The sequence below is a fragment of the Melitaea cinxia genome, chromosome 8, assembly GCF_905220565.1.
Source record: "Melitaea cinxia chromosome 8, ilMelCinx1.1, whole genome shotgun sequence".
Classification (NCBI taxonomy): Eukaryota; Metazoa; Arthropoda; class Insecta; order Lepidoptera; family Nymphalidae; genus Melitaea; species Melitaea cinxia.
This window is the reverse complement of record NC_059401.1, coordinates 7026534-7044710: the sequence shown is the minus strand read 5'-3', so window position 1 is coordinate 7044710 and position 18177 is coordinate 7026534. Positions and strand designations below refer to the sequence as shown.

The window sequence follows — 18177 nt, the reverse complement described above, 5'->3', positions numbered from 1 at the left end:
GATTTTTTTTTAGTTTTGATATAGCTAGTACGACGAAACGACAATTTTATAGGTAAAGACCTAATATTACGAATTAATAAATATTATCGTTAATAATAATGTAGTTAATGATGCACTAGAAATAGCAATTTTATTTAATGAGCATTTTATAAGTAGCACAAATAATCGAAACTTATTACCAATCCGGCTACGAGTACATCTGTCCAGTCAAAGGAGTCAATTCTAGTATGTTTTTATATCCAACAATATAAGAGAAGTGATTATGATAATAGGCACGCTAAAAATACCAAATCAGGCGGTTATGATGATATATGTAACATAACCGCTGAAATCTTTAAATTATAAACTTAAATCTTGATTTATCGATAAAACGTTTTAATATATAAATGACATTTTTAATTTTAAACGAATAAAAAAATTGTTTTGTTTTAAAACATTTAAATAATATTGTATTCTTTAATATTGTTCAATGTTTAATGGTACTTTATCGTATTGTATATGTATATGCTTACCTATCATAGCTGAAATGTTTGAGATGCTCTGTAACTGGTGTGTATCATCTAAATACAAAAATTACATTTCTTGCAAATAAATGACTTTAAAAAGTTTTTTCTGCGTTGATGACTAACGCTACGGATACTTTAGTGTGTATACTAACCTACAAGCATGTCATTCGTGCCAGCGCTTAGGTCAAAGTTCGAGTGGGTCTTTGTTTAATGCTTTGTTGGTTAAATGTTTGCTACACATTAACTATATAAACGACAACAGTACGCACACAATAAACAGCTTAAACGTTTTTTGTTGAAAATAATTTGTAGGATTTATTGTAGATTCATTGTCGGATTCATCATCATTCATCATCATCATCATCATTTCAGTCTATCGCAGTCCACCGCTGGACATAGGCCTCCATAATTTCGTCCCAAAAATGGTATGAATTCATGTGTTTTGCCCATAGTCACCACGCTGGGCGGGTTGGTGATCGCAGGGCTGGCTTTATCGCACCGAAAACGCTGCAGCCCGTCTTCGGCCTGTGTATTTCAAAGCCAGCATTTGGATGGTTATCCCGCCATCGGTCGGCTTTTTTAGTTCCAAGGTGGTAGTGGAACTGTGGACTGTCCCTCAGTCGCCTCTTACGAAACCCACGGGAAGAGAGGGGGTGGCTATATTCTTATTGCCGTAGCCACACAGCGTTTGTCAAATTAACGTAACATAAATTAATTAGGACATAATCAAACATAAATATAATTTTATCATAGTCAGAACCTACTGTAGTGCTTAGGTTATTATGTAGTCACATCACAGTTTACATATTGTATCTAATCTTTATATATATATTTCTTGTTGCGTGTGTATGTCACTGAACCCCTCCTAGACGGCTGGACCGATTTTGTTGAAATTTTTTGTGTGAGTTCAAGGGGATTCGAGGATGGTTTAGATTCACAATTTGGTCCACTGGAAAATGTTTATTTAACTAATTTTTCACTTTTTTTTTTCATTTATAAGTAGTTGTTAATTTTGGAATGTTTTACATTGGATCCGGTACACTGCGCTACCATCGCAGCATCAAATATTAAATATTATTCTATTTTAATTTCAGTTTGACCCGACCGTTGGTGCTGCGATCAAATTGAGAATAATATTTGAAATTTTGTGTTATGGCAAAACATCGTTTGCGGGGTCAGCTAGTAATATTATGAAATTCTCGTGTCAGTGTTAGGGACCAAACTGCTCCAAGACGGCTTGACCGATTATTATTTTTTCTTTTTTTTTCTAATGGCACTAGTCAGTTCTTATTTTTTATTATTATGTCGGTAAAATCGAAAAATATTATTCATATTTTATCATTATTATTTTTTAAGTATTTTTTATTTTTGGTTTTTTATATTTATTTATATTTTTTATTTTCGTCGGTAGAAAAACATTATTTATATTTTATAAATATATAATTCGTATTTAAATATGATTTCAAAAAACACAATTTACTAAAAATACCGAGCTAAGCTCGGTCTCCCAGGTACTATATACTCGTATTATGTTGAAAGTTGTTTAAATAAAATGATAAACGTTATTATTCTTTTTACCTCGTAGGTTCATCGAGGAACATGACAGGTGGATCATTGACTAGTTCTAGCCCAATGGCTAGTCTCTTCTTTTGACCCCCCGATAAGTTGCCCGCTCTCGTATCCCTTGCTTGACTTAAACCTAATGATGTTATAATTTCTTCGATCTGAAAAAATATTAAATTAAACTTTGCAATTTCATCTTCCGAATAACTTAGTTTTCTTTATCCATGTGCTTTTAAATATTAAACGTCAAACTTGAAGTCCTATTAGAGTTAGGTTTGTTTCAATTTGCTTCGATTGATCGTGGTGGTGGTTTCTATATTACCTATATAACGCAAAGAGAGACTCATGAATAGTGTCTAAAGTAATAACAAAAATAACTTAAGCAAAGTTTACATCACAAAATATATACTAAAACTATTTTTTTATAATATATATACAAAATGAAAGTTTTAGGACTTTTAAATTACTTTTGACTTTAGGTACTAAAGAGAGTACTATGCCGTAAAAGTTTGGAGAGTTTGAATTAAAGGCGGCGATGCGGTGAGTACGCAATACAGGAAAGTAGAGTAATTAGCATCAAAATTAGATCATTTAGAAAAGCAAATACCCGTTGTTGTTTCTGTTGTTTGCTGACATGGTTTCCTAATTTTAGTTCCGCTGCAACCTTCAGGGATTCGTGGACAGTGAGCATGTCATGGACTTTGTCGTCTTGCAGTATGTAGCATGATCGTCTTCGAAACATTTTAACATCGCGAGTTCTGCCATTTACGCAAATTCTACCGCTTGTATGTTTTCTGTAACAGAAAAAATAGAATTTATTGAAAGAGAACTGGCATCATTGAATTATTACTAGAATACATTTGCATCCATTTTTATGGTTACAAATTTGTAATACCACTGAATCAGTTTTAAAAATAATCAACATTCATGTAGGTATAATTATTATATCATAATGCTAGCTGTGCCCGCGACTTCGTCCGCGTGGAATGTAACAAAAAAGTTATGATTTAGTTTGCAGAGTTATGAAGTAAATAAATATCTAAAATAAAAGTAGCCTAAGTTATTCCTTATTACATCAGCTATCTGCAAGTGAAAGTCCCGTCAAAATTGGTCCAACCGTTTCAGAGGCAGACAGACAAAAATTGTACAAAATGTTATTTTGTTATATGAACCGTGTATACATCCATTTGCATTTAGTAAAAAGCGGTTATTTTAATATTACAAACAGACATTTCAATTTTATTTATTTGTATAGATAAAATTACAGTTTATATAAATAAGAAATAAAATTATAAGTCCTATGCAGTAAAGAATTACAAAAAATAAAAAAAATGTTCTAAAATTATTTATAAATTAATGTAATTTAAATTATGCATAATTAAATATAATTCATTTTATAATTTAAATACCCTTGAAGTTGGATAAGATGGACGGCAAAAAAAAATTATTCTATTTTCAAGGCTTAAGAAAAAAAAGTTGTTGCGTAAATTAAATTAAGTTTTAAAGAGGTTTTTATTAATAAATGTAGCTTAGCAAAAACATCCTCGAGGTTTTTGGAACCTAGTTCGTTACGGCAGGCTTGACATTTGGCTGGGCGAGCGAACTGAAAAAAATGTGATGCTTAAACCGTAAGAAAAATATATAACGGAAGTGACGTAATATCAGTCACACGTTTGTATAATATGACGTTTGTAAAACTAAAATATTACTAGTAAACTTTTTTTTAAAGTTATTTATGTAATTTTATACTGTCGACAAAAATAAATAAAGACATGTATTTTTATTTAATTTAATAGTTTGAATTATTATTATTATTATTTTGTTTGATTTATTTTATTTTACGGTATTTTTTATTTTTATGATAAAAACCAACCAACAAAAAAAAATCAAGAACTAGAAAATATATAAATATAAAATACAACATTTTTTTTCAAAATATGTTGCTTCTATACTATCCGAAGGAACTTCGTTCCTACCTGGTGTCCCATGTTTCTTACAATAAGTTTTAGCTGCGAAAAAAGTTACATGACATTTTTTTTAATTTAAAAATTTCAATTATTTTAATTTTTTTGCAGCAATAAATTAAATGACAAAAAATCCTAATATGAAGGTTCAATTAAAATGGCAGATATGCTTTTAAAACAATATTTCAAAATTATATTGTGTAATAAATCCTTTATATAGTAGCTAAATTGAAAGGAAGCGGGTGAGATCATTATTAATGAATACTTCCTCCATGATCTACTCTGATCTTTAAATAAAAAGAAACCAAGGCAGCACGTGCTCAGATGACGTATATATTTAATATGTGGTTCATCATTATTGTATTCATTTCTTCTTGCACTACAAAATTATCACGAAAAATTTCTGTTTTGTGGTATTTTTGTTGCTGCCGAAAGAAATTAAGAGATATATAATACGTATTTTATTGTTTAAATATTACATATTTTATTTTTTACATAAGAAACCTATTTATTGTATTTTAGTGGGTAACGTGGTTTTATAATCGATATATTAATACGTGAAGCGAAACCTTTGTACCTCTTTTTACGAATTTTTGCGCGGACGAAGGAGTATGAAATTTCGTATGGTTATATTTTATATAGAGAAGAATTGCAGAATGCTAATATTTTTTTTTAAATTATGCATATAAATAAATTAAATCAATAAAAAAAACTTTACACATACTACCATGTATTTGACCCACACACACACACGCGTATTTATATACTCTTTAGTTTATTATTATATTTATATAATCTTTGACAAAAGAACTTTAATTTTGTTCAAACTTATAATTTAAATTAATCATGGTCGAATTTCAACCACTGGGCGACCACTAGTATTATCTAAATAAGTAAATATCTATTCACACCTTTATTTTAATATTAGTCTCACGTTTACATGACACCTCGCTGAAGTTTCAAATGTGATTAAATCCTAGTATGACGTCCAAACATTATCTTCCCTGTAGGGTTGTTTCGTGGTTTGAAACAACAGATTGAGATATGTATTTTGTTACATAACATATATTTGTCGATATCTAGGATAAATTTCTCCATTCCTCTGTTTGATGTAATTTTTGTTAAATTCTAGCTGACCCGGTGAACTTCGTACCCGCTCAGAATGAAATATTATGACAAATTTCATTAACGAAAATAAGCAAAAAACATTCTCCACAAAAATACATATACATGCAAATGAGTGGTCATTTAACAGGTATGAATAGTTTATATGGGAAAATTAAATTGTACTTTCCTTGGAATTTCTTCATATTTTTTTCCCACCTTTTAAACCTTCCTTGGACCACTATAAATATAAAATATTTGCCAAAACAAAACCAAAATTAGCCAAATAGGTCGAGCCGTTCTCGAATTTTAGTAGATACGACTAACAAACAGGTAATATCGATACAAAATACCTGCACTTTAATTTTCAGTGTGAGATTTTTAATTATTAACGTCTTGAGTAAATTTTAATTGCGATATAAGCAGTATATTGCAGTATTCCTTACAGAAGATCACAGCAAAATAATACTGTTTTCAAGCGGTATTGTGTTCCTGTTGGTGAGTAAGGTGACCAGAGCTCCTGGGGGGATTGGGGATTGGGTTGGCAACGCGCTTGCGATGCTTCTGGTGTTGCAGGTGTCTATAAGCTACGGTAATCGCTTACCATCAGGTGAGCCGTACGCTTGTTTGCCGAACTAGTGATATAAAAAAAAAATCATTTCAGAGAAATAAATTGTTGTTAAGAAAGATATTTCAGCACTACGACATAATATATAGAGCTTACCCATAAAAAAAAAAAAAAAAACAATTTGTATGAGTTCGAAACTTAACGAAACATATATACGTATAGCAAAGCAATAACATCCTACTAATTATAATTATATACGCAAAAGTTTGTATCTATGGATGTATAGATGTATAGATGTATGCAAGTTTGTTCCTCTTTCACGCCAAAACTACCGAATGGGTTTTAATGAAAATTTACAATAATATAGCTTATACATTAGAATGACACATAGGCTATAATTTTTTGAGATAGTATGTGAATTCTCCAAAATATAACGATAATTGTCAAATAAGTCAGAAAAAATCTGCCATCTGCAAGTTATTCTGGCGTACGCAGCAAAAACTGTAGTTTGCATGTATATAAAGTATAAGAGAAATATTTATCTTATAGGTCCTACAAAAAAGTTCGCGACAGCATATACATATCTATCTTTTATGAGTAAGCCATTATCGATAGGTCCTACAAAAAAGTTTGCGACAGCATATACATATCTATCTTTTATGAGTAAGCCATTATCGCCAAAACAGTGAATCATAAATACAATAAAAAATGATAATACATTTCTAATGCACATTTGGTTTTTATATCAAAATAAATTGATTTTTATATCAAAATAAATACTTTTTATTGAACTTCGTCTTCTACACTACATCATTTAGACGATAACTAACCTATAAAAATAAATAAAATTGGAGTGTCTTTTTGTAATATTAAAATAATCGCTTTATACTAAATGCACATGGATGTATACACGGTACATATACCAAAATAACATTTTTACAAATTTTGTCTGTCTGTCTGTCTGTTTGTTCCAGCTTATCTCTAAAACCTGGACTGATTTTGACAGGACATTCACTGGCAGATAGCTGATCTAGCAAGGAGTAGCTTAGGCTACTTTTATTTTATAAATTTATTTATTTTATAACTCGCGGAACTGAACAATAAATTTTTTGTTAAATTCCACGCGTATGAAGTCGCGGGCACAGCTAGTACAAAATAAATATCCAAGTGGTCTTAGTTATTTACTGAAAATGTGATAAAAACATGTTTGTATCATTTATAGAAATTAATGTATAATTACCTACAATCTACAAAAAAATGCATCAAGTCTAGTACATAGTCATTATTTTCGTACATAAAATAATAGCAAATTTTGCTATACACGCTTCTGCCTGTAATATCCCACTGTTGGGCATAGGCCTCTTTTCCCATATAGGAGACGGATCAGAGCTTAATCCACCACGCTGCTCCAATGCGGGTTGGCGGATATATTTATTATGAATAACGATCGCTATCAGGTGTACGTGATAACAACCGAGGCCGACAGCTTAACGTACTCTCGGAGGCACGGTGAGGAGACCCACAAGGACTAACAACCAGACCGGAAATGAATATTTGTATAAACACAAATATTCATTCCGAGCGGGAAACGAACCCGCGACCGTCGGTATTTAGAGAGAGAGAGAGGGAGAGAGAGAGAGAGATTTTGTATATAAATTGGACAAATTTAATATAAAAGTCCACGCGTTCTGGTTGATGTGAAACTGTAATAACATTATCTTTAAGTGTGTTAGTGCATCGAGTACATTTTGTTTACTTGATATAAAAATTACTTATATATCAAGTATGCATTGTATCGTAGTGTATACAATGTATTTCTCGTGCGTTGCAATAATGCATCAAATTGTTTCTTATAAGTATTCCCATTAATTTGTTTGTTCTTATAATTATTTTGCTTTTTAAATATATATGTACAAAGAATTTTCTCGATATCTCAATAAAATATGTAATATATTCTTTTTGTATTTTTTAATGTTGATAATGTTGATGATAAATTAAACATCTTAGGAACGTTGTACAGAGATAGATGCATGAAAATAATGTGTAAGCAAGCTCTTCAAAAAAATTACGCGTTTATATTACGAATTAAAACAATAATTTAATTTTATTATAACTATACACATATAAGCGTTGCACACCGTTCTACACAATCGCAGAAAATAAGATACATGTTATTATTTGTTTGATTAAATTTTTGTCGTCCGTAAATACTATAATGGATATCTTAGCTGAGCCATTCTTCTAGCAATCAAAGTATTTTTGTGGTTGAATCTCAATGAGTTTCAACCACATGTATGTTGGACGCGTGGAAACAAATATTTTTGTGAAACAAAAACGCTGTAGCTCAGTAGCTACATAATAGCTACATATACATGGCTAAAGAATTTTAGCTTAATCTATTTTTAATGATAGTCTTTTCATCGCTGAGTAAAGGACTCGCGTCAAAAAACAACGAACCTCTACATCAATTACTATTTATTTTATTTATTTATTTAATCACGTACAGAACAGGTTACAGCCATTAAAAGATACAGAAATAGTTCATACATAACATAATATCTAGGTTGAAACCCTTAATGTGCATGACATACAGTAACATAATACACTAAGCAGAACAGAAGTGGATGGAATGGAATATACATATATAAATTTAAACTTAAAAACTAAGATTGCTTAACAAGTTATATGTATTAAAAGTTTGGTTTTGAAAGAAGCGAGAGAACGGTGTAAGATGTCTATATCGATACACGTGCTGACAAGCTGGTTGTACTGGCGACAAATACGAGATATAGGATTATAATAAGAGGTGTTATTACGATAAATACGACGCGCCAGAAGACTCATCGGTGACAAATCGCTGGTTCGCTCTAGACTTCAAAGTCTCGAACATCGGCGCAAGGTTGCCTGTTTGTCGGTATTTTACAGGCTATATTTCGGAGAGTGTGCTCTAGAACTATACAATTTGGTTCCACCATCACCTTTCTACCACCGAACCGCAAGGCATCGCACGAATCTGCACCGCTATGTGGTTGAAATCCCACGATCTCGCACTAAACGATTTGCTTCCTCGTTCCTAATACGCACCGCAAAAATTTGGAATGCCCTTCCGGCTTCCGTTTTTCCAACGAACTATAACTTGGGTATCTTTAAATCAAGAGTGAATAGGCATCTTCTAGGCAAGCGCGCACCACCTTAGGCTGCATCTTCACTTGACTTCAGGTGAGATCGCAGTCAAGCGCTAGTCTATATATTTAAAAAAAAAAAAAAAAAAAAAAAAAAAAATGTCAAGAGAGAACACCTTAGGCCTTCTAATACGATAGTTTATGTTAAAGTTAAGTTGAGACAGCAAGTATGGTGAGTCAATGAAGTAATTAATTATTTTGTAAAGTGTCATAAGATCTAAATATTTACGAAGACAGGCTAGAGATATCATTTGGAACTTTTTCATTCTTTCTTCGTAAGTGTGGAGCTCGCGGTGCAGGTCGAGACGAAAGCAGACCGATTTAAGAAAACGCTTTTGTATTCCTTCTATGCGGTTGACATGAACGGAGTAATTTGGCGACCAGTATATCAGATCACAGTAATATGCTTCTTACGAGAGCATGATACAAAGCTAAATAAGATGAAGCCTTTTTAAAAGGTTTAGACACTCTTAGAATGAATCCAAGTAAACTTGAAGCTTTTTGGTTAATAAAGTCATAATACGTACGAAAACTTAATTCTTTGTCAAAAATAACACCTAAGTCTTTGATTTCAGTTTTACGGGATAAATTGTAACTTTTTATGGAATAATTAAAATTAATAGGGAATTTCTTTTATGTAAAAGAAATAACAAAGCATTTGTAAACATTAAGGTCCATCTCATTCATCTCGCACCATCTAGCTATGGTATCTAAATCTTCATGGCATCGTTGATGCAAGTAATGGTCTGATAAATTTTTAAATCATCGGCATGCAAAAGACATGGCCTTTTTAAGCACACCGCAAGATTATTCACAAAAATATTAAAAACAATGGGCCTAAAGGTGACCCTTGAGGAACGCCGGATGGTACCGTAAAGACAGATGAAAGTTCACCCTTTAGAGCAACTAACTGAGTTCTTCTGTTTAAATAAGATTCCACCCATCTTAAAAGATGATATACTATGCTCAACTATGGGTACTATGTGTACTGTATAACTTTGAATCGTAAAAATTTGTTTCATTAAAGTTTTATCGTACGTAAATACTATAGTGGATATCTTAGATGTCTATTTTCGTGAGAATAATTATAGGGCACTAACTGATAAGCCCTTTATCTAGCCGTCAAAGAAGAGTCTTCTTCAGCCAGTAAGTTCTATTACAGTCATAGCAGCTTTTAAGAACATGTATCAAAACGAAAATGATTTGTTTATGTTGTTAATAAAGGACTAAGACAAGTCATTCGTGCACGTAACACCTCCCTAACCTATAATAATTATGACTGATTATAGCAGTTAACTTAAGCTTTAAAATGTATTTACAATATTTTTTATTTATTTATTAATATTTTATTGCACACTTACAATAAGAACATTAAAAAGAAGAGAAAAAAAAATGACTATGCGATATAGGATGTTTAAGGGATGTCCGATCCAAGAAAAGTAAAATATTTTTTTTAGGTATGGGGGAGTAGTGGGATGTAAAAGGATAGAGTAGAGAAAAGACAGACTTTATTTAGTTAACGATAATTATCTATGTGATTAGAAATATGTTTTACAAAACAATTAAGTAAAATTCGTGACGTTAAAAAAGTTACGGAATAATGTTATATCTGTACAATTTTAGTAAGAATAGGAACTCTCTTGATCTCTCACCTTTCAAATTTATTTTGCACTCGATGATTCTTAACTGTTGTGGCTGTTGGTTCCGGTTGTTATCATGTACACCTGATAGCAATCGTTACTTATAGTAGGAAATATATCCGTCAACCAATATTAGAGCAGCGTGGTAAATTAAGCTCTGATCTGAGCGGGAAAGAGGCCTATACTCAGCAGTGGGATATTACTGGCTGAAGCGTAGCGTGAGACACTTTCAGAAAAAAAATAACAATATTAGTATATACATAAAATTATGTATAAAAAAATCCTCGTACTCTCTCTCTCTTACGATAATTCCTATCAATATAATCTATCTCTGCGATAACAACAATGTATAAATTAATAATAAATATAAATTTTGCTGTAATTTGTACCTGATGAAATAGTAGAGGTATTAAGTACAGCAGGTATTCAGTAATAGCCTGCGGCTTTGCCGGCGTAGGCTGATTTGTCTAAAAATCTTTTTTATCCAGTTAAAATTAAAAGGCTAAAAAGGGATACCATCTTATATCGTTATAAACTTTAATTTGTTATTTCACTCTTAAGGGGTGGAAGTTCCAGAAACCATTTTATTGAATGTTTACTTTTTGCTTAGTTTTTGTGACAGTTTAAGTTAATAAAAAAATAGTTGGTTGGACCATATCATATTATAAGTACTATAAAATGATTATCATATGAATAATTTTTGAGTGAAAGTTGGTCAGTTTTGTGATAGTGAGAATGGAGGTATCCTCACAATCACAGCATGATATTTTAATGTCTTAAACATTTCAAAGAAACACATTGCTTAAAAGAACAACAATGTCCTTATCGATTTTGTAGATACGAACATTTATTTATTTATCGATGGTGTGTTGCACGATACATTATCAAATTTTAATAATTATGTTTGCTCGCAAACGGAATAAAACCGATTTCAACGTAGGTAGACGAAAAAATAATCAAGTAGATACGCAATATTAGAATTAACTCGAAAAGCACTTGTTAGATCACGATTAAACTTAAATGAGACTTAAATGAGAGAAAAAAGAATGATCGAAATCGGTCCACGCCGTAAAAAGTTCTGAGTTAATATACATTAAACAAATACAGTCGAATTGAGAACCTCTTCCTTTTTTAGTTGTTGGTAAAAAAAGGAAGGCTTAAAGAAAATTATTCTTTGGTATAGAAATTCAACCTTAAGACGTACAAGGCCGCTCGTTTGTAGGCTTACAATATTAGAAACTGCAAATTTAAATTAAAAAAGTTAAAGAAAGCAGTTAAAAAAAATTAAACATAGAAGCTGTAGTATACATACGCACACAAAACGATATTGGCGCATTTTATCACACTAAGCACTATTTTATCTTTAATCGGAGCTAATCTTCAATTCCTTTCTTTCAGTTTTCAAACATGGTTGATACACGGTCGTGTAATATAACAACAAATATATTGATCGAAAGATTTATAATATAATACTGGCTGACCCGGCAAACGTTATCATGCTACGATAACGCTTGTAAACGCTATTAAAAAATTGGGGTTGGTAGAAGGGCGAAAATTTAGGGCTGTATGTATTTTTCAATACCAAATCATAATAAAATAAAAATATAAAATTTTGTCAAAAAATAAAAAATAAATTTAAGGGTCACCCTTATCATTTAGGGGTATAAAAATAGATATTTGTCGATTCTCAGACCTACCCAATATGCACACAAAATTTCATAAAAATCGGTTCAGCTGTTTTGGAGGGGTTTGGCAACAAACACCGCGACACGAGAATTTTGTACATCAGAAGAAAATATATTATGACATCCTGAATTTTCTACTGTTGTAATTAATGTAATGTAATGTGATTATAACGTGTTATGTTCGAAAGAAAGTTTGAATCGCTATGCAAGCTTTCACTTCCTGAAATTATTACCTTCACGAGCAAGGTTACAAGGAGAACATTTGAAGTTGTTCTTGATTCATGCAGTGTGTACAGTAATAAAAGTTTATGAAACTTAAGCTACAGTATTAATCTTATCTATAAGTACAAATTTCGCACACCTGCACTAATTGGTTGTAAGGGTTTAAAACATCTTTTTGATGATAACAACGTAATACAATATCGCTGTTGTGTAGTCAAGATAATTTAAATATAATAATCAGATAATTTTGCAATCCACGATTTAGTCTCCAGTAATATTATTATTTTACGAATCTTAGTTCACCCTAGACGTTCTTCCCAATGAATTTTTTTCTAGATTTATCTTACTTTACTTTGTATAAAGTTCTTACGGAAAGAAAAATTAAGAAACATGGACAAGAAGTTTGAAAAAATAAAACGTAAGGATTATACTGATACTATATTGATACGCGTTTGCGTTCTTATGAAAAGACAACGTCTTATTTAATCATTAATTAAGTATGTTATGGTCTTTGTTTCATCACTTCAGCCTTCATTCCACTGCCAGACATAGGCATCCACAAATTCGAGCCAAAATTGGCGTGAACCCATGTGTGCTGCCCACGGTCACCACGCTGGACAGGCGGGTTGGTGATTGTAGGGCTGGCTTTGTCGTACCAAAGATGCTGCTGCCCGTCTTCGGCCTGTGTATTTCAAAGCCAGCAGTTGGATGTTTATCCCGCCATCAATCGGCTTTTTAAGTCCCAATGTGGTAGTAGAACTGTGTTATTCCTTAGTCTCTTCTTACGACACCTACGGGAAGAGAGAGGGTGGCTATATTGTTTACTGCCGTAGCAATACAGCTTAGCAGCAGATCTCTGTTTCGCTTCAGCCTGTAATATCCCAGTGCTGAGCATAGGCCTCTTTCCCCGTGTAAGAGAAGGATCAGAGCTTAATCCACAACGTTGATCCAATGCGGGTTGTCGGATATATTCCCTACTATGAGTAACGATCGCTATCAGGTGTACATAAATTTGCATTATGGATGAACAAAAGTAATTTCAAAATTATTAAAATACATATTTTTTTGGTTAATTTATCTATGAAACTAATTTTAATATTCTAATAGCTAATGACAAGAACGTTCTAGTAAAGTATTCATATGCTGTACGTATACCATTTAAACCAAATGGAATAAATTAGATCGCACATTCTTTTAGTTTAAATCGTTTTTATAACACCCGTTATGGTTAAAACGAAGGTTCCATTCTACAGTAGCACGTGCATTTTTGCTACGATGTTTACGTCACGATTACAATGTAGGTAAATACTATTTAAAAGAATTTAAAAAATTCAAGAAACAGAACAAAGAAGATTATTATCAGTAACTTGAAAAAATACATTTAATTTCTTTATTATTTTGTCCTGACTAGGGAATACAATCCAGCACCTGAAAGACAATCTTGTAAACCCGCAAGATTGAGACCACTAGTCCCCCTAATCCGCAAGATTTGCAGGATTGTACAATATTTTAGAATTATTAGTCCACAAAATTATTTTCTAAGCCAGTAAATGAAACAATAGAATTTACTTAGAAGAAACAAATAGTATAATATTTTTTGGTCATAAATAATGACAAAAATATTTTATGTGAATTAAAGTCTAAAAAAAGGTATATGAAAAAATACATATGAAATTGGCATTTTGTCGTACTGGCCACTTTGATCTAAAATATTTCCTCTTTGTTAAGAATTCCAAATTCAAATTTATACAGCTATTTACTCATGCACTAGCGTTTCGAAAACCGTAGTTCATTTGTGTTTTCACTTTTGTTTTCCATCTTTGCGTCACTCAGTTTACAAAATGGAAAACTTTAAATATCGTGTTATTTACGAGTACGAACGAGTTCCACCGTGGCACCAGTGCTACAGAAACGGTTCGAAGGTTTAATGATTTGTATGGCTGCGGTATATGTATATTTTTCAATTGATGTAAAAAGTATCATAATTATCCGCCTGTTGATGCACTTAACAGTTTCTTTAGAGCTTTGAGTTGTGGTGTTAGTTTAGTGTAGAGGTAGTAAATTTTAGTCCCTTATCTGGCCATAGTTAGTATACATATTTATAGTATAGTTAGCATACATGTTTTTCATAAATTTGTTACTACAAGACAAATTTTAGTTTGTTGTTGTTTACGGTAATTAGAATATAGCCGCCCCCTCTCTTCCCGTGGGTGTCGTAAGAGGCGACTAAGAGATAACACAGTTCCATTACGACCTTGGAACTTAAAAAGCTTGTTAAAGTTGGCTTTGAAATACACAGGCTGAAGACAGGCAGCAGCGTCTTCGGTGCGATAATGCTAGCCCTACCACCAACCCACCTGCTCAGCGTGGTGGCTATGGGCAAAACACATGAGTTCACGCCATTTTTGGCGCGAACTTGTGGAGGCCTATGTCCAGCAGTGGAATGTATTAGGCTAAAGTGTGTGTGAGTGTTACAAAAATGGATACTACTTGTGTGTTATCCATACTACTAGCATTAAGTTACACTACCTGCAGAAGAGTCGACTGTGACTTTAAGTATTAGTGAAACAATTTTAATTAAGGTATAATCTTATTTTAAATCTCGGACTTTTTTTATGGAATAATGTTAAATGGAAGTACATAAAGAAGGTCTTTCAAATTCCGGCTACTTTCAAGGCTCGTATGTACTGAACATTAGGCAATTTCTGCTAAAAAATATTCTTTTTTGTTTCCCATTATATTAAAAGATACATAAATTATTATGCTATAAAATATGTACAAAAGCGATCTTATCTTCCTTTACCTTTTGACATAGGACACGATATAGCAGCGGTTAAGGAACGTACAAAAAAAAAAGAAATTAAAAACAAGTAGTATAAAATAAGCATTAATAAAAATAAATATAATATATACTAAATATCTTCTATTAAAACTAGCATCCTTCCGTTTATCGCCATAGAGATACATGGAGGCATACCATAGCCGAAATTAAACGCAAAAATAAAATGATGCAGTAGTGAGTACATCTCATATTAATGTAACTTTGAAATCGACAAATTTGAAAAAAAAAATGTTGAGATAACATGGAAAAATTGGCTACAAATCGACTTAGCTGTCAAACTCAGGTCATTGTCACAACACTAACTTACACACGACGGTAATTTTTAAATAATAATTATATAAAAATTATTTTTATTAAAGCGTTAGGACAATTAAGTTGCTTATTTAAATTATAATATCGATTCTGATTTCACAGTTAAAAGGAAGGACGCCAGTTTAGTAACACGCTGTATAGATATATATATACAATTTTGTAAATACAAAATATTGTAAAAAAAAAACTTGCTGGATTTTTAAAAAAAGTGCTAATATTTTATATGCTTTGTTTATCATTTCGTTGAAATGAGATGTAAATTTCAAATTGTTTATATTGATATAAATCTAGGTCACGCAGGCCGGCAAATCTTTTAACTGAATGTTTTTTTTTTATTCTTAAAAAAAATTGGGGATCACACAGTGACCACGTCACCTCCATCGTTCTTAACTAAATGAACAACGTTTCTTTAAACATATTAGGACTAATTTATAAACATTTCTAGCCTCTTCCGAAGTTGGAGAAGCCAAGATACTGTTGAATACCCCATTTAAAAAGGTTTGATTTAGTCAGCTGTGTTTTTTATTCGTTACTCCTAGATAAAAGTTTTTCCATTTTTTTATCGGAAAATATAACAGAAGTATCGAAAATATCATTGGCATTCTGTATATGAATCACTAAATTTTAGCCGTTCAGGTGTGCTATACGTTGGTTGATAGGGTCGACAGGTGTGCTTTATCGCTTTGATAAGAATTAAAAAGAATCGAAATGAGTAATAGATAATGGATAACTTAATGACAAGCTAGATACATATCAGATAAATGTGATAAAGTTATATAACTATTGTATTTGGAATTATGTGGCTAGTTAGTCAGTCAGTCAGTCAGTTCAGCCTATTGCAGTCCACTGCTGGACATGAGCCTCCCCAATTTCACGCCAGACCTCCCGGTTTTCCGCAATGGATTATGTTATATGACCAATTTGTCTTAATTGGGTACTTATATTCTGTTACTGAGTTCATAACAAAGCTTTTGTCAACATGCATTGTGACGGCCTACATTATATCGTAACGCTGGTTCCTGTTTTAATTAAACTTCCGATAGAATACCGATATAATCTAAGATATTGAATATACGAATCGACATTTTTATGTTAGAAGAAGCGAAGATTCGTCTATTTATTTTATATTAATAAACATAAAAACCACCTGAACCTAATTAATATTTCACAATTATAGGAAAAAAAAAACTGTAAGTTAATTTATAATATATAAAAAAATTACAGTAAGAGATGCATTATTGTTTAGTTGTATTTTGGAACTGTATTATTTTATCTTTTTTTTTTTTGAAATAAGAAGGAAGAACCATTGTCATTTATATTATACGATTTCATTTTTTTTGGCGAAACAGTTATAAAAAACAGCTTAATAATAAATTAGTAATATAAAAGTGCTTTTCAAATCCACAATATAAAATGTATTTTCTAGTGTTAAGCACAACGCGTTTTTAAAAATATTTATACAATTAAATTGACTTACGTGTATCCAGCTAAGATATCCATTAGAGAGCTCTTTCCTGCCCCTGACTGACCTACGATAACACTTAGTTCTCCTGCGTTGAATTGTCCACTGAGCTCGTTAAGAATTGTCTTTTGTCCTGTAAAAACACATTGTTAATATTAGCGCATTTTTAATTTCATCTTTGGTTACTGCCCCGCTATAATGTCTTGTATTTAGGATGTTTTATAACATATCTCGTTATAAGACTTTTAAAACAAAGAAAAAAAATGATCTTATTGAAACTGATTATCCCATTAAAATAAAAAGAATTGTTTATAATATTAGCTTGGATTTATAATATTTATTGGAACGAAGTTTTGGAACGAAGTTCCTTACGGCAGGCTTGATATTTGGCTGGGCGACCGAACTAAAAAAAAATGTGATACTAAAACCGTAAGAAAAATATATAACAGAAGTAACGTAATATCAGACACACGACTGTATAATATGACTTTTGTAAAACCGAACTCATTTAATATTAAGAGCTTTAAATGGTTGGCGTTTTTTGGTAAAATAATGAATTAAAAATAGCTATCGTTGGGTGTGGTGTCTATTGGTATATTCTTTCTTTTAGAAGTCTCCTAAATGGTAAACAAATATGGCGTAAGTACGGAAGTAGACCACAGAAAATTAGATAGTGTATATATTATAATAATAAAGTGACACAAAGAGCAAATGAATGAACAATACTAATAAACCATAGATTAGAGTAAAATTCATTTTATATTCAAATATTGTTGAAATTATTTCAAAACCTGATAACATATTGAATATTTTTGTTAAGTATTAGCAGAGGTAGGTACAGAATCATGAAAAAAATAATAATAATCGAGCATCTTTATAAAAGGCAAAGTTATTTTATATTAAATGGGATAGCGTTAAAAATATTCAAAGTGAAATTGATATTCAGAAATATTAATAATATAAAATAAAACCTTTACAATAAACACTTTACTATAAAAGATTGATATTTGTAATATTTTGTAAGCCTTTGCTCAACATAAAAAAAAAACAAACAATATTTAAAAACTTAATAACAAATCACTTTACGGTAACATTTCTTTATAAGTTAGTAACAAATTGTAGTTCGT

General features: G+C 31.4%; 1 protein-coding gene across 1 annotated transcript in view; it reads right to left on the bottom strand.

Moving 5' to 3' along the window:
* Positions 1 to 18177, bottom strand: part of LOC123655533 (ATP-binding cassette sub-family G member 1-like) — a 54430-nt gene that overhangs the window by 17395 nt on the left and 18858 nt on the right. The window contains exons 2-4 of the mRNA XM_045591305.1: positions 17066 to 17183; positions 2677 to 2863; positions 2085 to 2230 (exon numbers count right to left, since the gene is read on the bottom strand). Of these exons, the coding sequence (XP_045447261.1) occupies positions 2085 to 2230; positions 2677 to 2863; positions 17066 to 17183 (451 nt within the window). The remainder of the gene's footprint in view (positions 1 to 2084; positions 2231 to 2676; positions 2864 to 17065; positions 17184 to 18177) is intronic.